This window comes from Onychomys torridus, chromosome 7 (genome assembly GCF_903995425.1).
Source record: "Onychomys torridus chromosome 7, mOncTor1.1, whole genome shotgun sequence".
Taxonomy (NCBI): Eukaryota; Metazoa; Chordata; class Mammalia; order Rodentia; family Cricetidae; genus Onychomys; species Onychomys torridus.
The window spans coordinates 61,454,422-61,478,044 of record NC_050449.1 but is presented as its reverse complement, the minus strand read 5'-3'; the positions used below and the strand labels follow the sequence as shown (position 1 = coordinate 61,478,044).

The 23,623-nt window shown below is 39.6% G+C and overlaps 1 protein-coding gene across 3 annotated transcripts in view; it reads right to left on the bottom strand.

Annotated features, from left to right (window-relative positions):
• Positions 1-23,623, bottom strand: part of Vps13c (vacuolar protein sorting 13 homolog C) — a 160,202-nt gene that overhangs the window by 128,726 nt on the left and 7,853 nt on the right. For 2 of the 3 annotated variants that reach the window (XM_036193188.1, XM_036193190.1), the window contains exons 2-6: positions 18,865-18,908; positions 16,354-16,396; positions 9,983-10,078; positions 8,044-8,145; positions 4,290-4,352 (exon numbers count right to left, since the gene is read on the bottom strand). In XM_036193188.1, coding sequence (XP_036049081.1) covers positions 4,290-4,352; positions 8,044-8,145; positions 9,983-10,078; positions 16,354-16,396; positions 18,865-18,908 — 348 coding nt within the window. The remainder of the gene's footprint in view (positions 1-4,289; positions 4,353-8,043; positions 8,146-9,982; positions 10,079-16,353; positions 16,397-18,864; positions 18,909-23,623) is intronic. The other variant, XM_036193189.1, reaches the window with a different exon arrangement.

The following is a 23,623-nucleotide window of genomic DNA, read 5'->3' as shown; positions in this document are numbered from 1 at the left end:
TCACTTACCTCCGACTACACTGACTGACCTACTACTTCAACACAAACACAAACTCACACGCTTCCTTTACTAGATTAACATTCTGCACTAAAGAACAACCTTTAATCTAGAGAATAGCTTGGCAGGAACAATTATACAAAATATGGGTAAGTTATAGCCATTCCCAATGGTGTTTTAATACTTATGACTAAACATTTACAGTGTCAATTTCAATTCAATGTTACCAAAATATTGGAAATGTAATGGTGATGATATAAAACCTTCAGGGAAAGGTTTTGAGCAATGTGCAGCAGGGACACAGGGATACAAATGGGATGAAAGGGTTGAGTGTTGATGGCCTCTCTAGACGATACCCTTCACAAATGGGAACTCCTTAGGCGTGCTTTATAGCTCATAAAAGTATGAGGGCATAGGGCATAAAATGTATAGCAAACAGTACATTCAACTAGCAGTCACTCCTTTAAACTGCATCCTTTTTTATTTGACATTTTCACATTAACCAACACCTTTCTAACCCAGCCTGTGAATGTTCTACTCAACAGGCAGCCAGGCATCAGCTGTGACCTGAACTCCCCGAGGACATTCTCCTGACTCTGCCCCCAGCCTCACCTCTGCTACAGAACCTTCTGCATTGCTGCTGCATCTAAAATAATGTTGAGCCCATCAATGCCCTGTTCAAAATCATTTAAAGGCTCTCTGCAGCCTGCCAGATAAAAATCAAATGTCTGCATGATACAGGCCTTAGCTCTGTGACTCCTGCCAGTCATGAACTACAAAACACACATAATGCCAATGCCTACTGCCTCCTACACATCGTTCTGTAAATGGCTGCCATCCTTTGCTAAGCAATCTTCCAGGCATCGCTGGCTGTCTCTTGTCCGATATCCTGCTGTCTCATTCGCTGCCTGTCTGAAGCTTCTCATAGCTCCTCTAGCAGCCCCAGGGCCTGTACCTTACACAAAATTCTAATAAACAGCAAGGCATTGTATCTAAAGTGTTTGCCTGATTCTCTTGCCAGTGAGCAAGAGGTTCCTTTCCAGCAGGAGACTTCTAAGGACAGAGATTCATATCTAAGCAAAAAGTGTATAATATTTATCTGTTTAAATGAATTAAAACATCTACACGTAAACATTATAACAAAATACATAAATAAGATGGAAATATATCTGTATATAGTTGTAAACTCTATTTTGTTTCGTTGGTATTTGCAAACTGTTCTACCATAAAATCAAGGCGTGAACTTGGATTACAGAAATAAACTCTGGGTTTCCAGAAGAAAGCACTTACATACATAACAGAAGCTGGATAGCGCAGACACTAGCATTTCCTAACACAGTCACAGCTCCTGATTCCAGTCCATAAATCAAACATACAGAAAGACTGAGTTCTCAAGAAACACTACTTGGAAACAAGTAAAAACGTCAGCACCGTTCAGAAACCGTTCCAGCTGTTAACTCTCTAGCTTCACAGGTGGTCTAGACCGTGTCCAATCTTAATGTCAGCGTGAGGGGCATCACGTCAGTCCTCCTCACACCATTTTACATCTGCAAGAGTGCTACATTTACAGTGTCAATTTCAATTCAATGTTACCAAAATATTGGAAATGTAATGGTGATGAAAGTTCCTAATTAGTCTAATGAAGAATAAATGTATGACTCTCCAATACTCTAAAACAGTTCTCAAAACTTTGGTCTCAGGATCCTTTAATTGACATTTAAAGCATAAGCAATTTGAAGAGATTTTAAGTAATATAGGCTATAATTATTTATATTTACCATGCTGGAAATAAAAACAGAAACTATTTTCTTAATTCTTTCAAAATAATATTAAAGCATCATTTGATTACTTATATTTATACCCTATATATACATATATTGCATGTGTATACATACACATATATATATGTGTGTGTGTATATATACACAAACACAATTTAAAGTCACAGTGAGACGAAGCATGTGATTTTTCATTTTTACAAATCCCCTTAATATCTGGCTTAGTGGAAGATAGCTGGATTCACATATCTGCTTCTGCCTTCAATCTACTGAAATGTGCTGTTCTGACTGAAGTACACAATGAAAATTGTTTTCATGGGCTCTTTGTGTAAGAATGGGGAATGCATTCAAGTCCAGTAAATAGAGTTTCTTAATTATAGTTTTATAGTCAGCCAGATTACAATCAGTTGACCTCCTCACACATTATGTGGGCCTTTCACACACCCACGACTCATCCCTCACTGGCTATATGGAAAGCACACTGCAATGAGCTAGGCAAGCCTTGCTCAGGCTCAGTCTTGTCACGGACACAGAGGCACACTTGCTGAAATCACCACCAGTCTCATGGGAAAGTCTGGCCGTGCTGGGTGGCTGTTAGCTCACGGTGGCAAACGAGGGCGCCTTAAAATTCTAATGTTTCTTTCAAAGCACAAAGTGTTACCACTCAAATATGCTGGTTCACTTTTACTTTGTTTGGTGAAGTAGCTACATGCTCATACTTGAATGATGACAATCTGTCAATCTTTCAAGTAAAAACCGGCCTCTGTCCATAAGAAGCAGCTTCAGCTAACATCTGCACAAATAATCATCCTTGAGAAAGAACCTGCCTCAGCATTCAGAAATGCTTCACACATACTTTCTCTTGGGTCCCACAAAATTTTAGAGACCTGCTCAAGAACTAATGTCTGTTAAAACTGAAATTCTGTTTTATCAAGGAAATGCGTCAGTAAGTACTGGCACACTTCCTTCCTTTCGTCTTGTAATGAGCGCACAGTAGCAAAGAATACAATGAGTAATGGTCCAGGAGGTCTCCCGCCTGGGGTCAGGCCACGGCAGCCACCGAGTTTACACGCCACTGCTTGTACACCTGCACACAAATGCCAACTCATTGACAAAATAAACGCTTTGATAGCATTATGAAAATAGCTGGCTCTGCCTTTCCAGGAATGGCTACTCTAAAGTTAAAAAAGAAAAAGGTGGTGTGGAATATGGGAAGACTAAGCACTTGGAAGCTGAAAGGGGAACAGTCAGAAAGTACACATGAGCTCCGAGCTAAGGGAATGAGGCCAGCATCAAATGAACTCTCTCACTGCACCACGAGCCTCCTCACTTTATCCAGGATTACTTTAAAATCTAAAAGAAGAAAGGTAACGAATCAGTTAAGGTCCTTCGTCGTGACTTCTGCTGGCTTTTAACAAGGCCCAGTGATTCTGTAACATATTAGAATGGGTCACCAACATCCATTTATAGACCAGAAAACCCTGGCCCCAGTGACAACAGAGAGCCAGTTCATTACAGCCTATAAAATTGCACAATGAGCCCTGAGATTTCCCATACTGTCCTCTGTATTGAACAAAGTAACAGTCAGCAGTCAGCCGTGGTCACTACCATGGCAGATTTGTAAAAAGAACAACTGTCCTGGGGATAATTTCACTTAACACTGCCACGCTAGCTCTCCCCACTGTCAAAATGAACATAAACATGAAAGAAGCTTCTATCTGCATGAGAATTCTAACATAGCACTCATTGTTTAAAATTGGAGATGCAGATCCATTTACCATTTAGTCTAAGCAAACCTAAAGTGTGCTTAAATTAACATAAAAAAATTCCTGAAGAGTTACAAAAATGTAACATTTTATTTAAAATAGTAAAAACTGTGGCTATATATCTGGTACAAATTCTAGTGTATAAAAGGTTCCCTTCTAAATCCTACAGCAAACAGCCTTCAATTTGCCTTTGTGAAGCTTCAGATTTCAACACACTGCATGGGGCAGCAGACTAGAGAAGATTCCACAATCAGGGTGGGCATGAGAAGATGCAGAAGTCCCGCCTTGAGGCTCTGAGTGAAGTATTAACAAAAATAAAAATAAAAAATAAAAAATCACCTTACTGCTTCTTGCAAATTTGAAAATCTCTGTTGTAAGCACAAGAAAGTAGTCAGGTAGACAGGACCACTACCGTACTAGAAACTAAAGCCAAAGGGCAGTAGGAATTTCATAATCATCTGCCACTGTGGGAGCTGGCTCCACAGGGGCAGGGAACTATGCTTGCTCATCCACAAACACCAAGCCCCCAGCATGGAGTTTGCCCCAGAAGACACTCAAAAGACTCAGTGAATGAGTGAATGGCTGCAGAGGGGAAGGAGGAGGGAGGGAGGGCAAGGGTGTGACCATGAATTACATTTCCATATTTCTCAAAGGGTGGCACACCATCAAATGGACTCCACTAAACGCTCAGGCATGGATAAGAACATCACATTCACCAAGTGAAGTAAAATTAACCATGCATACCCACCAGGCTTGACGTCCTTGTAAAGCAAGTTCTCCAAGCCACACATGAACTCCCCCGAGTGTGCACCTGCATCCCACGGCAGCAGGAACCAAAGGCAAAGCATTGTAAGACACCTTCAGTTTTGCAGGGGAAACGCACCCAAACTTAACTGTAAAGACTCAGAAACCACGTGACGGGGCAAGCGAAGAGTTGGCGACAGTAAAACCACCCACCCCTAAGGACACATTCCCAGTGACACCAGGTCATTCCTTTCCACAGACAAACCACATTTTCCTATTACACCAAAAATTCTCCATCACGAGAATCAGAGCCATCCCTGGGTAACAGGGATGTTACTGTAATTCTCATTTTCAAATACAACACGGATCTGCTGTCTGGATTCTCTCCCCGCCTGTCATTTTGCCCCTGTTCATTAAGTTCCTGTGACATTTACCATTCATTTTCAAGTCAGATGAGAAAATCTCATCTTTCTTTAGTGTGACATGTTCCTTCCAGATAGGCTACCTGCACCCTTTGCCGGCTGAGTCACAATACCCTCCCCCATTTCCCTCCCAAATGAAGCCTAGTCACAGAGAGTAACTGGCCAGCAGTCATGACCTATCCAGATTTTGAGAAGATGCAGAGGGGGTCGCGCCATGGCCTTTGGAGCTCATGTCAACAAGAGAAGACAGGGAGTTAGCGTGGAAAGAAACAGCAAGATGCAAACTCCTTGACAACCATAACAAGAAGTCTAGGGTAATCTCATACATTAGCCAATCAGAAAATGACAGCATTGGTGCTCCTAAACATAAGCTGATCTCGAAGAAAAGGGTGTGAAGGATAGCAAAGTGTGCACAGGGGGCTGCCACCTATCATCCTAAGTGTCATGGGGAACCATTGGGTTTTTAAGTGTATGTGTATATTATCTTGTGAAATTAACATTTTAATATGGAAGTTAACATATGGGAAGCTGTGTATGATCGCCTTCCCAAGTACAGAAAGTCACTCCAGACAAATGAAAGGAGAAAAAGGTTATTTTTACAGCTAAGTAAATTCACTGAAAGTGAAATGAAAAACTTCAGTTTTTGTTCCAAACAATGGTAGCAGTATTTTAAGAAGTTACATGTTTTCAGGTGTGTCAACATGAGGGTTTTATCTTTGCTCTTATTATCTGCCCATGAAGGCTGAAGAACCCCCTCTCCTTATCTCCCCAAATCGCTACACAGGCAAAGGTGCCACTGCGCTTTAAAATCAAGAAAGACTAGGAAGGTAAGTCTGAAGAAATGTAATAATTAGTAATAACTATTAATTAGTATGGTAAGAGGTAAGTACTTAGAGGGTATATTCATCATTCACATGAAAAGCATCAGAAGATGATGCACAGCCATGAAAACCAGGAAAGAATATTTACAATGCAGTCAAAATGAGTAAATGAATTTCTTCAGTTACAATAAAATAATCTCTCAGCATATTTCTCAGTTACTAAATTCAACTATTTTACATTCAGAACCAGTACGTGAAAACCTGAATTTCACTTTCTGAATTTTATTTTTTAATATTGTGTTTTTATTACATATTTACGTGTGAACAAGTGCACAAGCAGACATCAGAGAACAACTTGTAGGAGTCAGTTCTCTCCTTCCACTATGTGGCTCTGGGGAATCGAACTCAGGTTGTCAGGCTTGGGGGCAAGTGCCTTTACCCCTGAGCCATCTCTCCAGGCCCCATTTCCTGAATTTTAAATACATTCCAACAAATCCTAAAATGTACCACCCGAGCTGCCATGTGTGTATTACATACTGTACAGACCCAACAGACCTGCTCATGCAGGACCGGCTCTGCATCTCTTCACCCTCTGTACAGAAATCATGAGTCTCCACCAGACCCAAACTTGTCAGCTCAGCGCTACGCACTAAACACCTAGCAGTCAAGATCTCGTAAGCACAAAGGACAAAATGTATAGGATGTTATCAGTATCCCAATTAAACCGACAGTTACTAAAACAGATCAGTTCACACCTTCTTACAGAGCACTGGAAATACTAAAGTACTTTTTAAGCAATTACAATAGTCCTGCCAAAAAGGGAGTTGGAGATTTCACAAAAGGTAACATATTAATTATATATGTCACTATAAATATATAATTATATATCAGTATACCTAAATATGCCATTATGCCTAGATGGATATATGATATGTGTGTGCAAGTATGTGCATGTGTGTGTGCATGTGAATTAAGAAAATATACTTACTCTGGAAATTCTATAGAAAGAAATGAAATTCTAGTACTCTCCGAGTATCACACCTCATTTTTACTGAACTATTTCTACATACACTAATGAAACAAAACTGATTTTTAAAAATCCTACTGGACTTCTCTCAGAAAACCTCAGCATGCTTTATTTTGTACAAAGAAGCAACACAAAAAAAACTCTTCCTAAAGATGTAACTATTTAAGTTTCAATGGAAAGATAACATTCTAAAGTAGAAAAGAGAACCATTTTCTTCCATTATAGTAGCCTCTGTATTATGACTGGCATTGGTAACTTCTAGTAAAGAATCAACATTTCTGCATAAGAAAAACATTCTTTAGACAAAAAAGGATTAGGGTCAATGACCAGGAACCTCCAGGAGCAGATACTGTTGTTGTGACTGTTTGAGGAGGGTCTCCTATGTTGCCCAGACTAGCCCACACTACCGGGCCACAGGATCTCCCACATCAACCTCCAGAGTAGCCAGAGCTAAACAAGCACACTCAGCAGAAGAAGTCATTTCAAACTAGAGTTCCCACTGATTCATGTTACCAGTCTGACAGAAAGATAACCTTGTAACTGTGTGTAACTGTAATTTGGTCATTTTTTAAGTTAATATTTGCCTTGTCTTATCCTGTTTGCTTTGTAGAAAAAAGAAATTCCATGCATAGAGTGAAACAATAAAAACTCAAAAATATTTGCTTTACATTATCAGAGACTATCAGTTGTCATCACTGAAACCCACCCACACCAAATGACCAGAAAATGAGGTGAAATACTAGTAAGTTATACCTCAGTCAGAAACAGATGTGGTTTGATTTTAAAGAGATTAACAAGCTGGATTCTGGAAGAGTCCTTCAATCATCACACTACAGACTAATGATGCTTTTCATTTCATTCTGTCCGGGCTTTAGAAATCAAAGTCAAAATCAAAATGTAACATAATTATCAAATTTATCTTAGATAAAAACGAAAATTTGTGAGGGTGTTAAAATGGTGAGACGTGAAGAAAAGACTTGTGGAAACGTTTCTCTCCTGAAGAGATGGGGAAACAGGATCATAGCAGCAGCACCTTGCCACATCTGCACTGTGACAGCTTAACCTTGTCATCACAAAAACACAGGTTACGATGAGCGCCACACATAAAATACACCTATCTCAATGTTATTCAAAGCACAGCTATCTTCAGAAACTGAGACTAAACCAGACACCAGACAAAAGCAATCAATCCTCAATGCTGGTCAATGAGATATCTACAAATAGCATTTTAAGACTTGAAAAGAAGGTTCCTTCTTTGGAACTGGGCTTAAGAAAGTCTATGAAAGCCTTTAGTCCCAGCACTTGGCAGGTGAGTTCAAGGCCACCCTGGTCTACAGAGCAAGTTCCAGGACAGCAAGGGCTACATAAAGAAACTCTGTCTTAAAAAAAAAAAAAAAAAAAAAAAAAAACAGAAAGAAGAAGATATGGAATGATATTAAATATGTCTGAAATATAAGTGTGTAGGTATTTAAAATAAACTTGCTGTACCTTTCTCTGCTGCTTTTTGAAGGGCATCTTCAATTCGGGAAAGTTCTTTCTGTTTAATGTCCTGCAAGGATTTTTCTTCTTTCTCAGCATCATACTTAATACCTAAAAACATACAGTTAATTCTCGCAAAAAGAAGTGAATCAGTACACAAATGGGAAACTTTAACCTCATTATAATCATATGCTAACATCCTTTTTATAAGTCAAAAACACTTCTGCAAAGATTAACCTTATAAAAATTTACATTAAATTACATTAAATGATTACATAAAATCGTTTACACATAAATGATTCCTATCTGTTTATAAAGCATCACAAAGGGAAAAAAAGAAAGAAATTGGAAGGAGGAAAATAACTAAAAACAAAAAAAAAAGACGGGAAAGCTGAGTAGATAACTCAAAGAGAAAAGCAGAAGACAGAAAAATGGATCTGAACACTTGCGGCCAGGCCACTGCCTGACTGGCAAAAATTTTAGTATAAAACTATAAAAATAAGTAAGTGCTGGAGATGTGGTGCAGAGGTTCAGAGCACTTGTTGCTCTTGAAAAGGACTCAAGTTTGGCTCCCAGCACAACATCAGGTAGCTCACAAGTTCCAGAAGATCTGACACCCTCTTTCAGCCTCCCGGTGCACCTGCACACGTGAGCATAAACTCACACAGGCACACACAATACACATAAGTAAATAAATAAATTTTTAAAATAAGTAAATAAAAGCTGGGTGTAGTGGTGCATGCCTTTAATCCGAGCACTCCAGAGGCAGAGATAAGAGGATCTCCGAGTTTAAGGCAAGCCTGGTCTACAAAGTGAGTTCTAGGACAGCCAGGACTACACAGAGAAATCCTGCCTCAAAAAAAAAAAAAAAAAAACTATAAATAAATAAACAAACAAACAAAAAATAAATAATTACATCTATTATCTGGTATTAATGTAGACTGATAAAAATGTTTTCACAAAGTATTTGGGGGATAATTAATAATCCTAACACATTTTATCTATAATCTCATATCTGATAATAATATTCTAAGAAAATATAAAAGTTAATAAAAATCCATAAGGAGATTTTGAATGAAATATAGTAGCACATATATTAAGCTGCCATGATGAGAGGCATTATCTGCACGATGAACTAAAAAAAACAATTTTTAGGAGACAAAAAGGGAAATAATCATAGTATTTCATAATAGCGAAGAAATAGTTAATATTCACTAATTTTCAAAATTTTTCAGTATCACCTTGCAAACCATGCTACACAAAAAGCATTGAAAAAGCATGTATTTAGTTGGTAACTACTAAATAAGGAAGCTAGTACTGTAGACAGTGAAGCAAGCAAGATGAAAATAAACACTATATCCAAATTATGGTTGGGAAACTGAGTAATTTTTCCCAAAGCACTCAGATTTTTCTCATATTGTCCATCTTAGCTGAAAACAGCAATAACTAAAGATATCAAGCTTCAGTATCTCAAAATATTAACTATTATTAAAATATTGTGATTCCTAAGGATGAAACAACCTGTTACACACGTGTGAAAGAACACTTGTTTAAAATCAGAAGCAACAAAATGTGGGAAAAAGTTTCCAGGCTTAAAAATATGTAAATTAACGTACTGGTACATGTTAAATTTCTTACTTCAATTCATTCTTCAATAGTACATCTGTCAACTGCCTAACAACTTTTAAAAAGCTTCAGATACCAAATAAGTACTCGTGGGGAGTAAAGTTAAAATAGACTGAATGTACTGTCTTCATCAACAACAGAAAAGCACTTGGTATGCAAATGTGACAATACATACATAACAGGATGCTTATTCACTACCCTATGAACACATGATCAGTTTCTTACACACGTTCTCGCTCCCTCTTTATATCAGAGAACTTCAGGGGGAACAATTTCCCTTGATTGCAATGTCACTGACTGACTACAGTGTAAAGCAACATACTTGCTCCAGGGACCACAAGCAGGTATAATCCTTCTAGGGTGGCAACGACTGCTTCTCCATAAAGGTTTTTCCAAGGAATCTTCAAAGTTAATTTATCTAGAGAAACATAATTTCCATCTTAAATCCTTATTTGAATACTAAAGAAGATAAAAACAAATCTCTCATTTCCCATGAAAAGTATAAAACTCTCCAGGCATTTGGTATGTTTGTCACTCTGGAAAAAAGGGGGAGGGGTTGATATTTAAAATGTGTATTTCTAAACTTTATGACAATACCTCATTTGATAAATCAAACAATAATCACAGCAATTTGGAAAAGGAAAAGGCAGCTCAGTCTCAGAGGCAAAATTAATCATCTGTGTCCAGCGAGGTCATCAGGGAAGATGCTGGAGTCAGAGCTCTGCACTGGACACACCTGAAGACACAATCTTCCAGCCTCACCAGCAACTAAATCAACACAGCCATGGTAAGTACTGCCCGTGGCATCAACACAGCCACTGTAAGTACTGCCTGTGGCATCAACACAGCCACGGTAAGTACTGCCCATGGCCATCAACACAGCCACTGTAAGTACTGCCCATGGCATCAACACAGCCACTGTAAGTACTGCCCATGGCATCAACACAGCCATGGTAAGTACTGCCCATGGCATCAACACAGCCACTGTAAGTACTGCCCGTGGCATCAACACAGCCACGGTAAGTACTGCCCATGGCCATCAACACAGCCACTGTAAGTACTGCCCATGGCATCAACACAGCCATGGTAAGTACTGCCCGTGGCCATCAACACAGCCACTGTAAGTACTGCCCGTGGCATCAACACAGCCACTGTAAGTACTGCCCGTGGCCATCAACACAGCCACTGTAAGTACTGCCCGTGGCATCAACACAGCCACTGTAAGTACTGCCCGTGGCCATCAACACAGCCACTGTAAGTACTGCCCATGGCATCAACACAGCCACTGTAAGTACTGCCCGTGGCCATCAACACAGCCACTGTAAGTACTGCCCGTGGCCATCAACACAGCCACTGTAAGTACTGCCCGTGGCCATCAACACAGCCACGGTAAGTACTGCCCGTGGCATCAACACAGCCACGGTAAGTACTGCCCGTGGCCATCAACAGAGTCATTGTAAACAGTGTCTGTGCAAACAGGTACCAAGGAGCAGAGAAGTCCCTTCTCTCCTTTATGAATGTGGGCAGCAGGTCAAACAGCCATGAATGGAAGAGGCCAGATCTGAAGGTAAGGCATGCTGTTTCACAGCCAGCATTATCTTCTTTTACGTTGCTAATGCTATACAACTCAGATTTGTTAGTTTACAAATTATGTACTGATAAATCACTCAAAAGCAGAACATACGTTCTCTCTTAGAAACAATGGTATTAAGCTGAGCATGGTGGTGCACACCTGTGATCCCAGCAGCTGGGAGACAGAATCAGGAGTTCAAAGCCAGACTTACCACCAGCAAGTTCAAAGTCAATCTCATGATATTCAGAAATGAGCCCATAAAAACTATCACTCTTCACAGAAGAACGATGGCCCTAATATTAGCAACTCATTGGGTGTTGTATGAGGAGAAGCCTATGCATGCAGAAGAGAAGAGATCTGAATTCTGAAGTAGGTGAAATCATTTTGGGTACCTTTTCGTTATCTCTTTATCTTTTTCCAAATTCCTCTTTCCAAGGCCACAGACAGCTATAGTCCCAGCCAGTTGTCATGATTACAATTCTGTCCTAACCTTTCCTACTGAAGTTTTCTATGCTCCAAAAATAAAATATCAAACATCTTCCTTCATCATAATTTCTATTTATCTATTTTATGTGTATGGTTGTGTGGGCAGCATGCATGCATGTATACCACATGCATGCCCGGTGCCTGTGGAGGCCAGAAGAGGGTGTTGGATCCCTGAGAATTGCAAGGGCAAGAGCAGCCAGTGCTCCTCACTGCAGAACCATCTCTCTGGTCCCCATCATTATCATTTTTAAAAATAATGGTATTAGGTGAGTGCTGCTGGCAAAATTTATTAGAAAGGAATCTGAATGACTCGCTTGTGGATATGAAGTCATATGACCAGGATCACTGGAAACGTTTAAAGAAAGGTGCTCACCATTCAAACAAACTGAAAAACAATACAACAAACTGAAAGGAAATAAAATAATGTTCTACAAGGGAGAATATTCTGGCCAACTGGACAGCTATGTAACCAAGTCAGTTTAATGTGGAAATGTAGATCAGGCATAGAATATCAAATTATTTCTGCATTAAAATTTTCATTTCTCAAGGGCCAGAGAGGAGGCTCAGTGGATAAGCTAAGCACACATACTGCTCTTTCAGAGGACCCACATCAGGTGACTGACAAAAATCTTTAACTCCAACTCCAAGGGCACCCTTGGCCTCTGTGGGCACTTGCATTCATGTGCACATACACACACACAGAGCCACATCCATATAATTTAAAATAATCAAAACATTTTTTATTTAACTTCTCTACAGCCTGCAAAGCTGTTAAGTTTGTTCCATGGGTTCCAGGTCAAAGGAACCTGTAAGTCACATTAGCACACTTCTGGATCACTTCTAATTCTTATATTTTTATAGTGAGTAACAACTATATTTACAATGGACAATACCTATACATAACTTCATGACCTCCTAACAAGAAATTGCCTTCTTAGTGAGTATAACATCAAAAACACAGACAATAGCCCTTGAACAGAAAAGGACTGCCTGTTCCTTACCCTTCTCTCTACTTACCCTGACTTATCAAGTCATCCCCCAAAGAAGTCCAGAAATAATTCAGTTAGTTACATGACAGTCTTGTTTCTGAGTGTATATGGTATTGGAGACTGAACCTAGGGGCCCCGCGCGTGCCAGGCAACTGCTTTACTAAGCTGTCTCCCAACTACGCACTCTAACTTTTCTTTAGAGGCAGAGCCTAAGCTGCCCTGGTTGGCCTTGAATTTGCTATGTAGTTCAAGCTCAAATACATAAAGAACTCAAAAAAGTAGGTATCAAGGAAACAAATAACCCAATTTTAAAACGGGGTACAGATCTAAACAGAGAATTCTCAAAAGAAAAAACTCAAATAGTTAAGGAATGCTTAAAGGGAGGTTCAACAACCTTAGTCATCAGGGAAATGCAAATCAAAACTACTTTGAGCTTTCATTTTTCACCATCAGAATGGCGAAGATCAATAAAAACAAATGACAGCTCATGCTGGCGAGGATGTGGAGTAAGGGGAACACTCCTCAATTGCTGATGGGAGTGCAAACTTACACCGCCACTATAGAAATTAGTGCGGTGATTTCTCAGGAAGATGGGAATCAATCTACCTCAAGATCCAGCTATACCACTCTTGGCCATATACCCAAAGGATGATTAATCCTACCACAAAGACACATGCTCAACCATGTTCTTTGTTGCTTTATTCATTATAGCCAGGAATTGGGGAAAAAAAAAAAAACTAGATATCCCTAAACAGAAGAATGGATAAAGAAAATGTGATACATTTACACAATAGAGTATTACTCAGCCATTTAAAAAAATGAAATTCCAAGGTAATTGGATGGAACTAGAAGAAAAGAAAAATCATCCTGAGGTATCCAAGACCCAGAAAAGCAAATATGGCATTTGCTTATATGAGGATATTAGCTAGTAAGTCATTGATAACCAAGCTACAATCTGTAGAACCACAGAGGTTAGGTATACAGTAAGGGACTGAGGGGACAGACAGATCTCACTAGGAAATGGAAATAGAAGAGATAATTATGAATTGATGGGGAGGACTGGAATGGGAGGATCAAGTAGGGAGAAAGAGGAGAGAAGGAGATGAGAGAGGGAATATGGGGAGATACAGACTAAAATTAAGGATTATTAGATGGGTATTGTGGAAATATAATACAGCAGAAGCTTTCTAAAATTTAGATATATGAAGGCTATCTAAATGAAATAGACAGATAATGGGGGAGACTGGCTATCTTTTGTCACCAGATGAAGCTTCCAGTGCCAAGGGTGTATTCACATAGGTTCTAGCATCTCTGGAGGAAGATACTCTGAATATATCAAAGGAGAAACATAAATACAAACCCTACAATCTTCAATGCTGGCTTGTCTGAAAGATATGCTAGGGCAATGGAGACACAAAGCTTGTGGGAGTTAACCAATCAACGTCTTATTTGACTTAAGGCCCACTCCACAAGATGGAAGCCATACCCAACACTGCTTAGAGGAAAAAGAACCTAAGATTACATAGTCCAGGGACCTAAGAGAAAACCAAATACTACTGCTTTAAAAATTAATAATAAAAAACGTAGCAATAAAATGACTCATAATGACATTCTGCTCTACTCATAGATCAGTGCCTTGCTCAGCCATCATCAGAAAAGCTTCCTCCAATAGTATATGGGAACAAGTACAGAGACTCAGCCAAACATAGGCTAAATGGAATGTTTCTGTTAACTTCTTCCCCTCAGGGCTCAAAGAACCCTGAGGAAGATGAGGCCAGAAAGAGTGTAAAAGCCAGAGCAGATGGAAGACCCCCAAGAAAACAAGAAAACTAAAATCAACATGATCAAAGCTCATATGAACTCACAAAGACTGAGGAAACATGCACAGGATCTGTACCAGGTCCTCTACATATGTACTATGGATTCCAGTTTAGTGTTTTCATGGGATCCCTGAACATGCACATGAGTGGGCATCTGATTCTTGTGCCTTCTCTTGGGCTCTTTTCCTTCTGTTTGTGTTGTCCAATTCCAATGTGTTAAGTTTTGTTAGATTAGATTAGATTTATTATATTATTTAGAAGCCTGTTTGTTGTCTAATGAGAGACAGAAAGAGACAGGATCCAGATGTGAGAGGAGGAGGGGAAGAACTGGGAAGATCAGAGGGGGGAATGGTAATCAGGATATATTATGTGAGAAAAGAATCTATTTTCAATAAAAGTGGGAAAGGATGCTAAAGCAGTAAAGAATGAAGTCCTAAAATTGAGCAGGATAGTGATTGAAGGAGGAGATAATGTGACCTAGCAGTAGGGGAGGAGCGGACAAATGAGTCAAGTCAAATTCTAAAGTAACAGTAACCCACCTAGAGAGACAGACAGATATGATGGATGGATGATCGACAGACAGACAGACAGACAGATAGATAGACAGACAAATACAGAGAGAGAGAGAGAGAGAGAGAGAGAGAGAGAGAGAGAGAGATATACAAAGAGAGAGAAATATATGGTAGATGATAGATGATAGACAGATGGATGGATGGACGGACAGACAGATGATATGATGGATGGATGATAGACAGACAGACAGACAGATAGACAGATAGACAAATAAATACAGAGAGAGAGAGATAAAGAGAGAGATACAAAGAGAGAGAAATAGATGGTAGATGATGGATGGATGGATGGATGGACAGATGGGATAGATAGATAGATAGATAGATAGATAGAAAGAAAGATAGATAGACAGACAAACAGACATATGGAATAGATGGGATGGATGGATGGATGGATGGATGGATGAATAGATAGACAGACAGACATATGGGATAGATGGGATGGATGGATGGATGGATAGATAGATCAGATTAGATAGATACAAAGAGAGACAGAGAGATAAATGGTAGATGATAGATAGATGATAGACAGAAAGGAAGGATGGGTGGATGGATGGGTGGATGGATGGATGGATGGATGGATGGATGGATAGTAAATAGATGATAGACAGTTAACTGATAGATACAGATAGACATTTCTGTTTAAGTGAAAGTAAAACTAGATCACATGGACTATTTGAGAGAGCTTTGTAGATTAAATCTCCTATTGAAAATTTTCCTCAGCAGACGCATATGCTGAGTTACGGATGGCGGATAAGAGTTTAGCTGCAAGGAAGGAGACTTCGTACATACCACACTGCTGCACAACACATCAAGTGAAGATGAGTGAACAATCATGAGGGAAATGAGCTTCATTTCCAGTCTATTTAACAGCGTTTTAAAAGTGTGTGACTTTCACATACATAAAGAAAATGCATAGGAAACTAGGTTATCGGCTTTGAGACTGGAGATGTTTTATGTAGTAGAGCCAAAACCTGGAGGTCGTGACCTTCACAGTTCAAATGTCCTTCCATTTTAGAGAGTAATTTTCTATCCCTTCAATTTAAAAAAAAAAAAAACTTAAGTATTATATATGATGTACATTAGGTTTAGAACTCTGAAATTAATTATTTCTAAATAATTAAACTCTGAAAATAATTAAACCAAAAAACTTCCCCCACTTTTGGTAAAGCAAAGACGACTTCTTGGGTCAAACAGTACAGGTAAAAGAAGAACTACAAAGGACTAAGTCACTCAGTGAGGAGTGAAGTACTCACCAATTTGGCCAGCCTTGACTTTGAAAGGAACATCCAATTCACTCTTCAGAAGAAAGAAAAAAGTTACAGGACTTCTTTAAGCACCCCCCAATTCACTTCTGTCCATCAACAGTATACAGTTGAGTAACTCATGGCTATGAATGCTTCATTAAATGGTAGTTTTACATAAAGAAGTCAGAGAAGCAAAATTATAAATAGAAAGGAGTTCGTAAGGAAAATAATTGTACGAACAGGTTATTTTAATAAATGAAACAGATGGACATTGTTTATCTGAAACACATGAAATGGGAAAGAACAGAGGCCATATGCTTACATCACCTAAAAACAATCACTGAATAATTCTTTCAGATAATACATTTAGTAAATGAGTAAACAAAACCCCCTGGAAAGGAAGGCTCTAACATACCCTTTACCAAACTATAATTTCTCTTAGATAAATACATGCCAACCAACAACAATAACTTTTGCCTGATCTGGACTCCTGGTCACTAAGCCATAACTCTCATTCATAAAAATCTTCAGAATTATTAAACTTTAACCAGCCAGTGCAGACTTGCTGTTAGTTATTATTTAACATATATGAATGTTGGTATTTGAACACTGAACTACAATACTGTAGGGTACAATTAACTACAAATCCATTTTCATGATCATACAATTCTACAAACACTCTAGGTGCAGAGGAACTGATCACAGTACCTTTGACAAAAGAATTGGAATAATTCTCCAGGGGTCAGGACAGGCATATTCAACATAAGTCTCCTAATAAATGCTGTCCCGTGCTTTGTTTGTTTGTTTGTTTGTTTGTTTTTAAGACAGGGTTTCTCTGTGTAGCTTTGGAGCCTTTCCTGGAACTCACTTTGTTGCCCAGGCTGGCCTCGGACTCACAGAGATCCACCTGCCTCTGCCTCCCGAGTGCTGGGATTAAAGGCATGCACCACCACTGCACGGCTCTGTGGTTATTTTTAGTCTCCTGGAATAATTTTAACAATGAATAAAATTCCCATTTCCAAGCAAAGCTTCAGGCTAGGGATACAGCATAGTGTGAAAGCACCTGCCCAGCACAGGGAAGGCATAAGGTTCCATCCACAAAACTATAAAATAAAAAAAAAAATTTAAAAAAAAAAACTGATTTGGCTATATTGTGAAAGGGAGCTAGTTTTAAGTAATAAAGTCTATAAATTATAAAGTAACTTATTATTTTAATTTTAACCAAAACTCAAATTAGGCTGACAGCTCAATCTGTCTTCTGGAGATGTTAATGAATACTGTGCCCACAATTGTATTTACACTTATTTTCTTACAAAATCTTCTCATAAATTGAGAAAAAATGAACTTGACTAAATTTTTAAATAAAATGTTAAAAATGGAGGCATGCCACATAAAGTCAGGGAAGGACAGTTTCTGAGTATTTCCAATGTGTCAGGATCTCTTTCTCATCTTGGCAGGCCACAAAGCCAAGGCAGGTTCTGCTACTGAACCAGTGCTCAAGCATATTAGGAAACTGAAACTGAGAAAAAAGAAAATCTAGCACATGCTTGTAATCTCGGCATTTGAGAAATGGATCAGGAATTCAAGGCAAGCCTTAGCTAGGTAGTGATTGTAGTTAACATTATCTACACAAGACCCTATCTCAGAAAAAGAAAAAGAAGCATGTATGCACACATGCATACAAACATGCATGCAGGAAATCTGGAATATTATGAATAAACATTCTTAAGAGATATCACAAACTTCAGTTTTGTATAGATTAATAGAAATGGGTTGAGTTAAGTTATAACTAGCTAACAAGAAGCCTAACCCACAGGCCATATAGTCTGTAAATAATATAAGCCTCTGTGTGTTTACTTGGGACCAAGCAGCTACAGGACACACAGGTGGGAGAGATCTGTCCCAACTGCAGGGGGGCCAGGCAGGACCAGAGAAATTTCTGGCTACAGATTTGCATAACAAGTTAAACAGAACGACATTGGGTGTGGGAAGGGTGAATGCTGCTTGCTTTCAGCTTAACAGCAAATGATGCAAATTCCTCACTAAAGCTAAAATGCCAGTCCTACCTTACTGTTACCTCAGTACACCCTGGCTACCCTGTCACTGCATTACTTCCATATCATTTACATCACGGGTTAGCACCAAGCCCTAATTTGCCTGGAAAATGTCTACAGATAATCTGAAGAAAAATATTTCTGTAAGAAAAATGGAGACAACAAAGCTATACAATTAGGTCATGGAACAAACTCTATTTTGCAAAAAATACTAAAAGCTATACAATCCAATTAAGCCATGGAAATAACTACATTTTGCAAATAAAATACTATTTTGATCATTTGGGGAAAACTGTAAATCTTTAATCCATAATTTCCAATGGCAAATAGTTAAATAAGGAACCCTGCTTGGAGTGACTCAATCACTTTATCTGGTACCTGGTACAGATGCCTAGTAACCAAACATTTCTAAGAGCCTGTCAAATTAACTGAGCTATTAAGCATAACTTAAAAAAATAACCCTTACCAGAGCATTTTCTTTTATCTGCAGATTATCTAAAGCCACATTACCTGTAAAAGACAAGAAACAACGTAACATTAATACAGCCATTAGTATACCATGCCACATCTACCAAACACCAAGTATGCAAAGCTAGAGCTAAGAACACAGATGGAAGAATGTGAGGACTCAAGGTCCAGGAGGAAGCAGAACATACCTGCATTATAGAACAAAGCAATGGAGGGCAGGCAAAAATGTTTACAGAATAGTGTTTGTTTACTAAAGGCTACACACCACACGGACTGATACAATTTCTAAAACCATATATATGTGTGCGTGTGTATGCAAAACACCAACAATCAGAAACCAAGCAAACGTAAGCTGTGCCACAACAACGCCACATCTATGAATAATGTGTGCTTCCTCTGTATATGGAATATTCCAATTTTTCTAAAACAATTGTTGAAAACTACAAGAAAGGCAGAGAAGGAGGGAAGCAGCCCCCACCCCACCCCCCAGGAATGGGCAGGAAATACTTTAGCTCTTTTATTTAGAGAGGAGGGAAAGAGTTCGACCGTCAGGCAGTCTCTACAGTAAGGCTGGAAAGAGAGTAAAGCCTGGGACGGCCAGGTGTGGTGGTATAAGCCTGTGACCTCAGCACTTGGGAAACTAAGGCTGAGGTGAGCTATTAGTTTGAGAGCAGTGTGGACTAGACAGTAAATTCCAAGCCACCTGAACTACAGAGCAAGTCCCTCTCCCAAAGTCACATCCGTACATCCATACATATCTACCTTAAAATAAGGCAGTAACTTTAGTGTCCAACAGGGGTTGTCACAGTAAAGACTAAATTTGGAGCCAGATTGAAAGAAAGGCACCATTGCCAAACATAGAAATCAGAGGGTAACCCTAGAAGAGTATACAGCTCTTGCAGGAATCTTTTTTTAAATGTGTTTAGGTGGTCTGCCTTCATGCTCACTCATCATATGCAGTGACTATGCAGGCCATAAGAGGGTGCTAAATCCCCGGAAACTGGACAGACAGAGTGAGAGGCCCTGGGGGTGCTAGGAATTGAACCTGGGTCCTTTGCGAGAGCAGCCACAGTGCTCCTACCCACAGAGCTATTTCTCTAACCCAGAGAAGTGATTCTTAGTGAGCACAGTCTCGAAAATTACAGAAGTACACAGCTCTGTGTTTAACTATATTATGTGATGTCTTACACAGAATTACAATGAAACCCCACCACCACCATTTGAGCCAACAGAAGAGATGCGCGCGCGCACACACACACACACACACACACACACACACACACACACACACACACACCTATCTTCAGCCATTCACAGTAGTCTAACAAGCTCTAAGGTAACCAGAGATCCTGAACCTGCTCATGAGTCCTGACTGTTCCACCCAGAGACTCTCAATGAGTGCTCAGATCATCCACACTGAAAATGACATTTTCACAATTGGTAAGACAGTAACATGCATGTAACATGCAAATGTGACTATATATAAACACGCATGGGAAAGCAGGGCTGTCTCTACTACAGTGACTTGTGGCTCTACAATGAAGTAACAGGTAGTGACCACTGCCAACGTGGCAAACAAGGTTCAAAGAAGTACATTTTAAAAACTGACAGAATAGCAGGGCGATGGTGGCACACGCCTTTAATCCCAGCATTTGGAAGACAGAGGCAGGGAGATCTCTGTAAGTTGGAAGCCAGCCTGAACTTCAGATCGAGTTCCAGGGTACACAAAGAAACCTGTCACAGAAGGGGAAAAAAAAAAACAACCTGACAGAATAGCAACTTGATATATCCTGGCTGGCTGATGATCACAGGAGACCTGCCCTTTTCTAAGAGAAGTAGAAGAGAAGAGTGGATGAGGGAAAAGAGGAAGGTGAAGGGAGAGACTGGGAGGAGAGGAGGGAGGGAGAACCGCAGTAGGGATGTAAAATCAAAAATTAAATAATCACATACAAAAAAAAAAAAAACCTAACAGAATACTGTAAGTGACGATCACTAAAGACACAGGATGGCTTTTGTATTAACCGTCTTCAGTATTTTCCAATTTTTATAATTACCAGGTTACTTTTTAGTAAAATCATGACACAAAATTGGGGAAATGAGGAAATAAAAAGTAAAGCAAACGTAAATTCTAAGTTTAATTTGCCTCAATGTTTGTATAGGACTTCTTCCCCATACCTTACATCTGCTTTACTTGCAGACACATACAACTAACAAAGAACTAGCTAGCTCATACTTCCTGGATAAACGACACAAATGGTGGCCACGGCGATATCATTCTGGAGCTATCTGCACTAAAGGAGGAGCCACTAGTCCAAGACCAAGAGAGGAAGGAAAACCAGCAGCTTGCAGATTAGCAGCATCCCAGCGAATGGGGGAAAGTGCATTCATCCCTCAGCCAGCAGTCAGTGCCCTGGACAGGGGATGCACCAGCCAACTGGCCAACCCCGTGCATGCTGTTCTGACAGGTACATGTGCATCCATTCCATTCCATGGCCCAAGAACACAGAAACTTCCACTTAAATAATTTGTAAGACTGAAACACATCCCACCTAAAAAATCAGCCATTTCATACTGAACTGAGTACCGGCAAAAAATATCAAAAAAAAAAAAAAAAAAGATGATGTTTTCCTTCCAGAAATAGTAATTCCAAACATAGAGAAGTAACTTTCCTGTTTAGCTAGATCGCCAGAGATAGGAACACTTAGAGGACACAGGAAGTTTCTAGGGAGAAAAAAAAAAAAAGCAAAGACTAAATAGTCGTGTCTTATCTTAAAAATAACGAAAAGAAACAAAGTCAGGAGGGTGAACGATGGGAGGTGGACACGCTACACTCTGCCCACAAGGAAAACACGAAGGCCAAGCATGCCATCGGGTGGTACTTAACCTCAAGTCCACAGATGTCCGGGGAGACACGGGAAAGGAGCTCTGTGAAGCGGACTAAAGGATCTGGGAAAGGAGTGGAGTGCAGGAGTCAGGCTTTGAAGGAGAGCCCACTCCGTGTTCACTAAAAGGCTCCAGAGATTTTGCACAAGCTCACACTACTGAGAGTTCCACAGTTACAAGCTGCAGAGTCAAGTCTGAAGGGTATTTTAACATGGTAAACCTGAATCAGAAGGGATAAAATAATCCTTGCCAATGAATTAAAAATAGACATGAAAGCAAGTCCATTAAATTAACAAGTAACACCATCTTTAAAAAAAAAGAGGCAATTATTAAATTAGAAGACACAACCAAGTCAATGAATAGAAAAACAAGAGGGGCTGCAGAGATGCTGAGAGGTTAAGAGCATGTCTTGCTCTTGCAGAGGACCCAAGTTCAGTGTCCAGCACCTACACTGGGCAGCTCACAGCCACCTGCAATTCCAGCCCCAGTAAGATCCAGTGCCCTCTCTGGCCTCCTGGCTCTACAGGTATCAGGCATACACACAGTGCACATACATACATACATACATACATACATACATACATACATACATACATGCAAACACTCAATTTATTTTTTAAATCCAATGGAACTCTCCTAACAAGGAATAGGCTTGCCTAGGTTCTAAGTCCACGAATAGCTTTTATACACGTAGTCATCTACAAAGTAAACAGAGAAAACACAGCGTTGCTCCGGGTCTGGTGACACATGCCTGTTCTCCCAGCACTTACGAGGTAGAGGCAAGAGGATCAGGACACCAAAGCCAGCCTGAGCTACACTGTGAGCTCAAGGAGACCTGGGCTACATGACTAAGAAACAAAAAGGGCTGAGGACGCAGCTCAGTTAATAAAAAGAGTGCTTGCCTAGCATGCATGTTGTTCTATGGCAAGCAGCAAACAGATCTGGTGGTGCTGGCACACACCAGTGATTCCAATACTGAACAAAGGCAGGGGCATTGAAAGTTCTAGGTCATCCTTGGCTACATAGGGAGTTTGAGACTGGCCTGGGCTACGTAAGACTGTCTCAAAACACAAATAGAAAGGGGAAAAAAAAATACTTTCAACCAGAAATCATCTCCCCAGGTTTCCACAGAGGCTTAGGCTGTATCTCCCTTACAGTATTTAACACTTAAGTTTACATAAATCCCCAACACAATTATGAACTCCCTACCAGTGTCCCTCATCACTGGTATGATATAGATATAATAGAATGAAAGGGTAGATTAATGAACTTACTTTTAAAGAACAACTTGTTTAAAATGTCTTACATTGGTATAGATTTTAGTCTACTAATACAAACTTAAAGTTAATTTTGTTATACTGTATATATATTTCTACTCTCATTTGAGGTATTATGTTTATGCAACTCATTTAGATTGTAATAGATAATTAAGAAATTCAGATCAATTAGTCTTCTATGGTAGTCAAACTTATAGTCATGTTAAGTTTTCTAGGTATACATGGATATATTTCAGATAGACAGGTAATCTTCAAACACTTCAAAGGTCTACAGAATATGGCATTTAAAATATTTTTAAAATTTAGACTTTTCTGGACAGTGAGACATGTCTGCTCCTGGCAGCACCGATTTACTTCAGAGAGGAGGATGGGCATTGAAGACATATGGAGTTTATCTTCACCTTGGCAAAAATAGCCATTTGGGCAAGAAACTGTTCTTGCCTGGACTGCTTGATCAACCGGACACGCAGGACCCATAGGAAGGTGACCACTGAACTTTGCTTGGTGAAATGGTCCTTCAGGTACCTGTTTTGCAGAGGAAACTGCCAGACATTCTACAGGGCACTAAAAAAAGTGACCAAGAGACTCTAGCCCTGT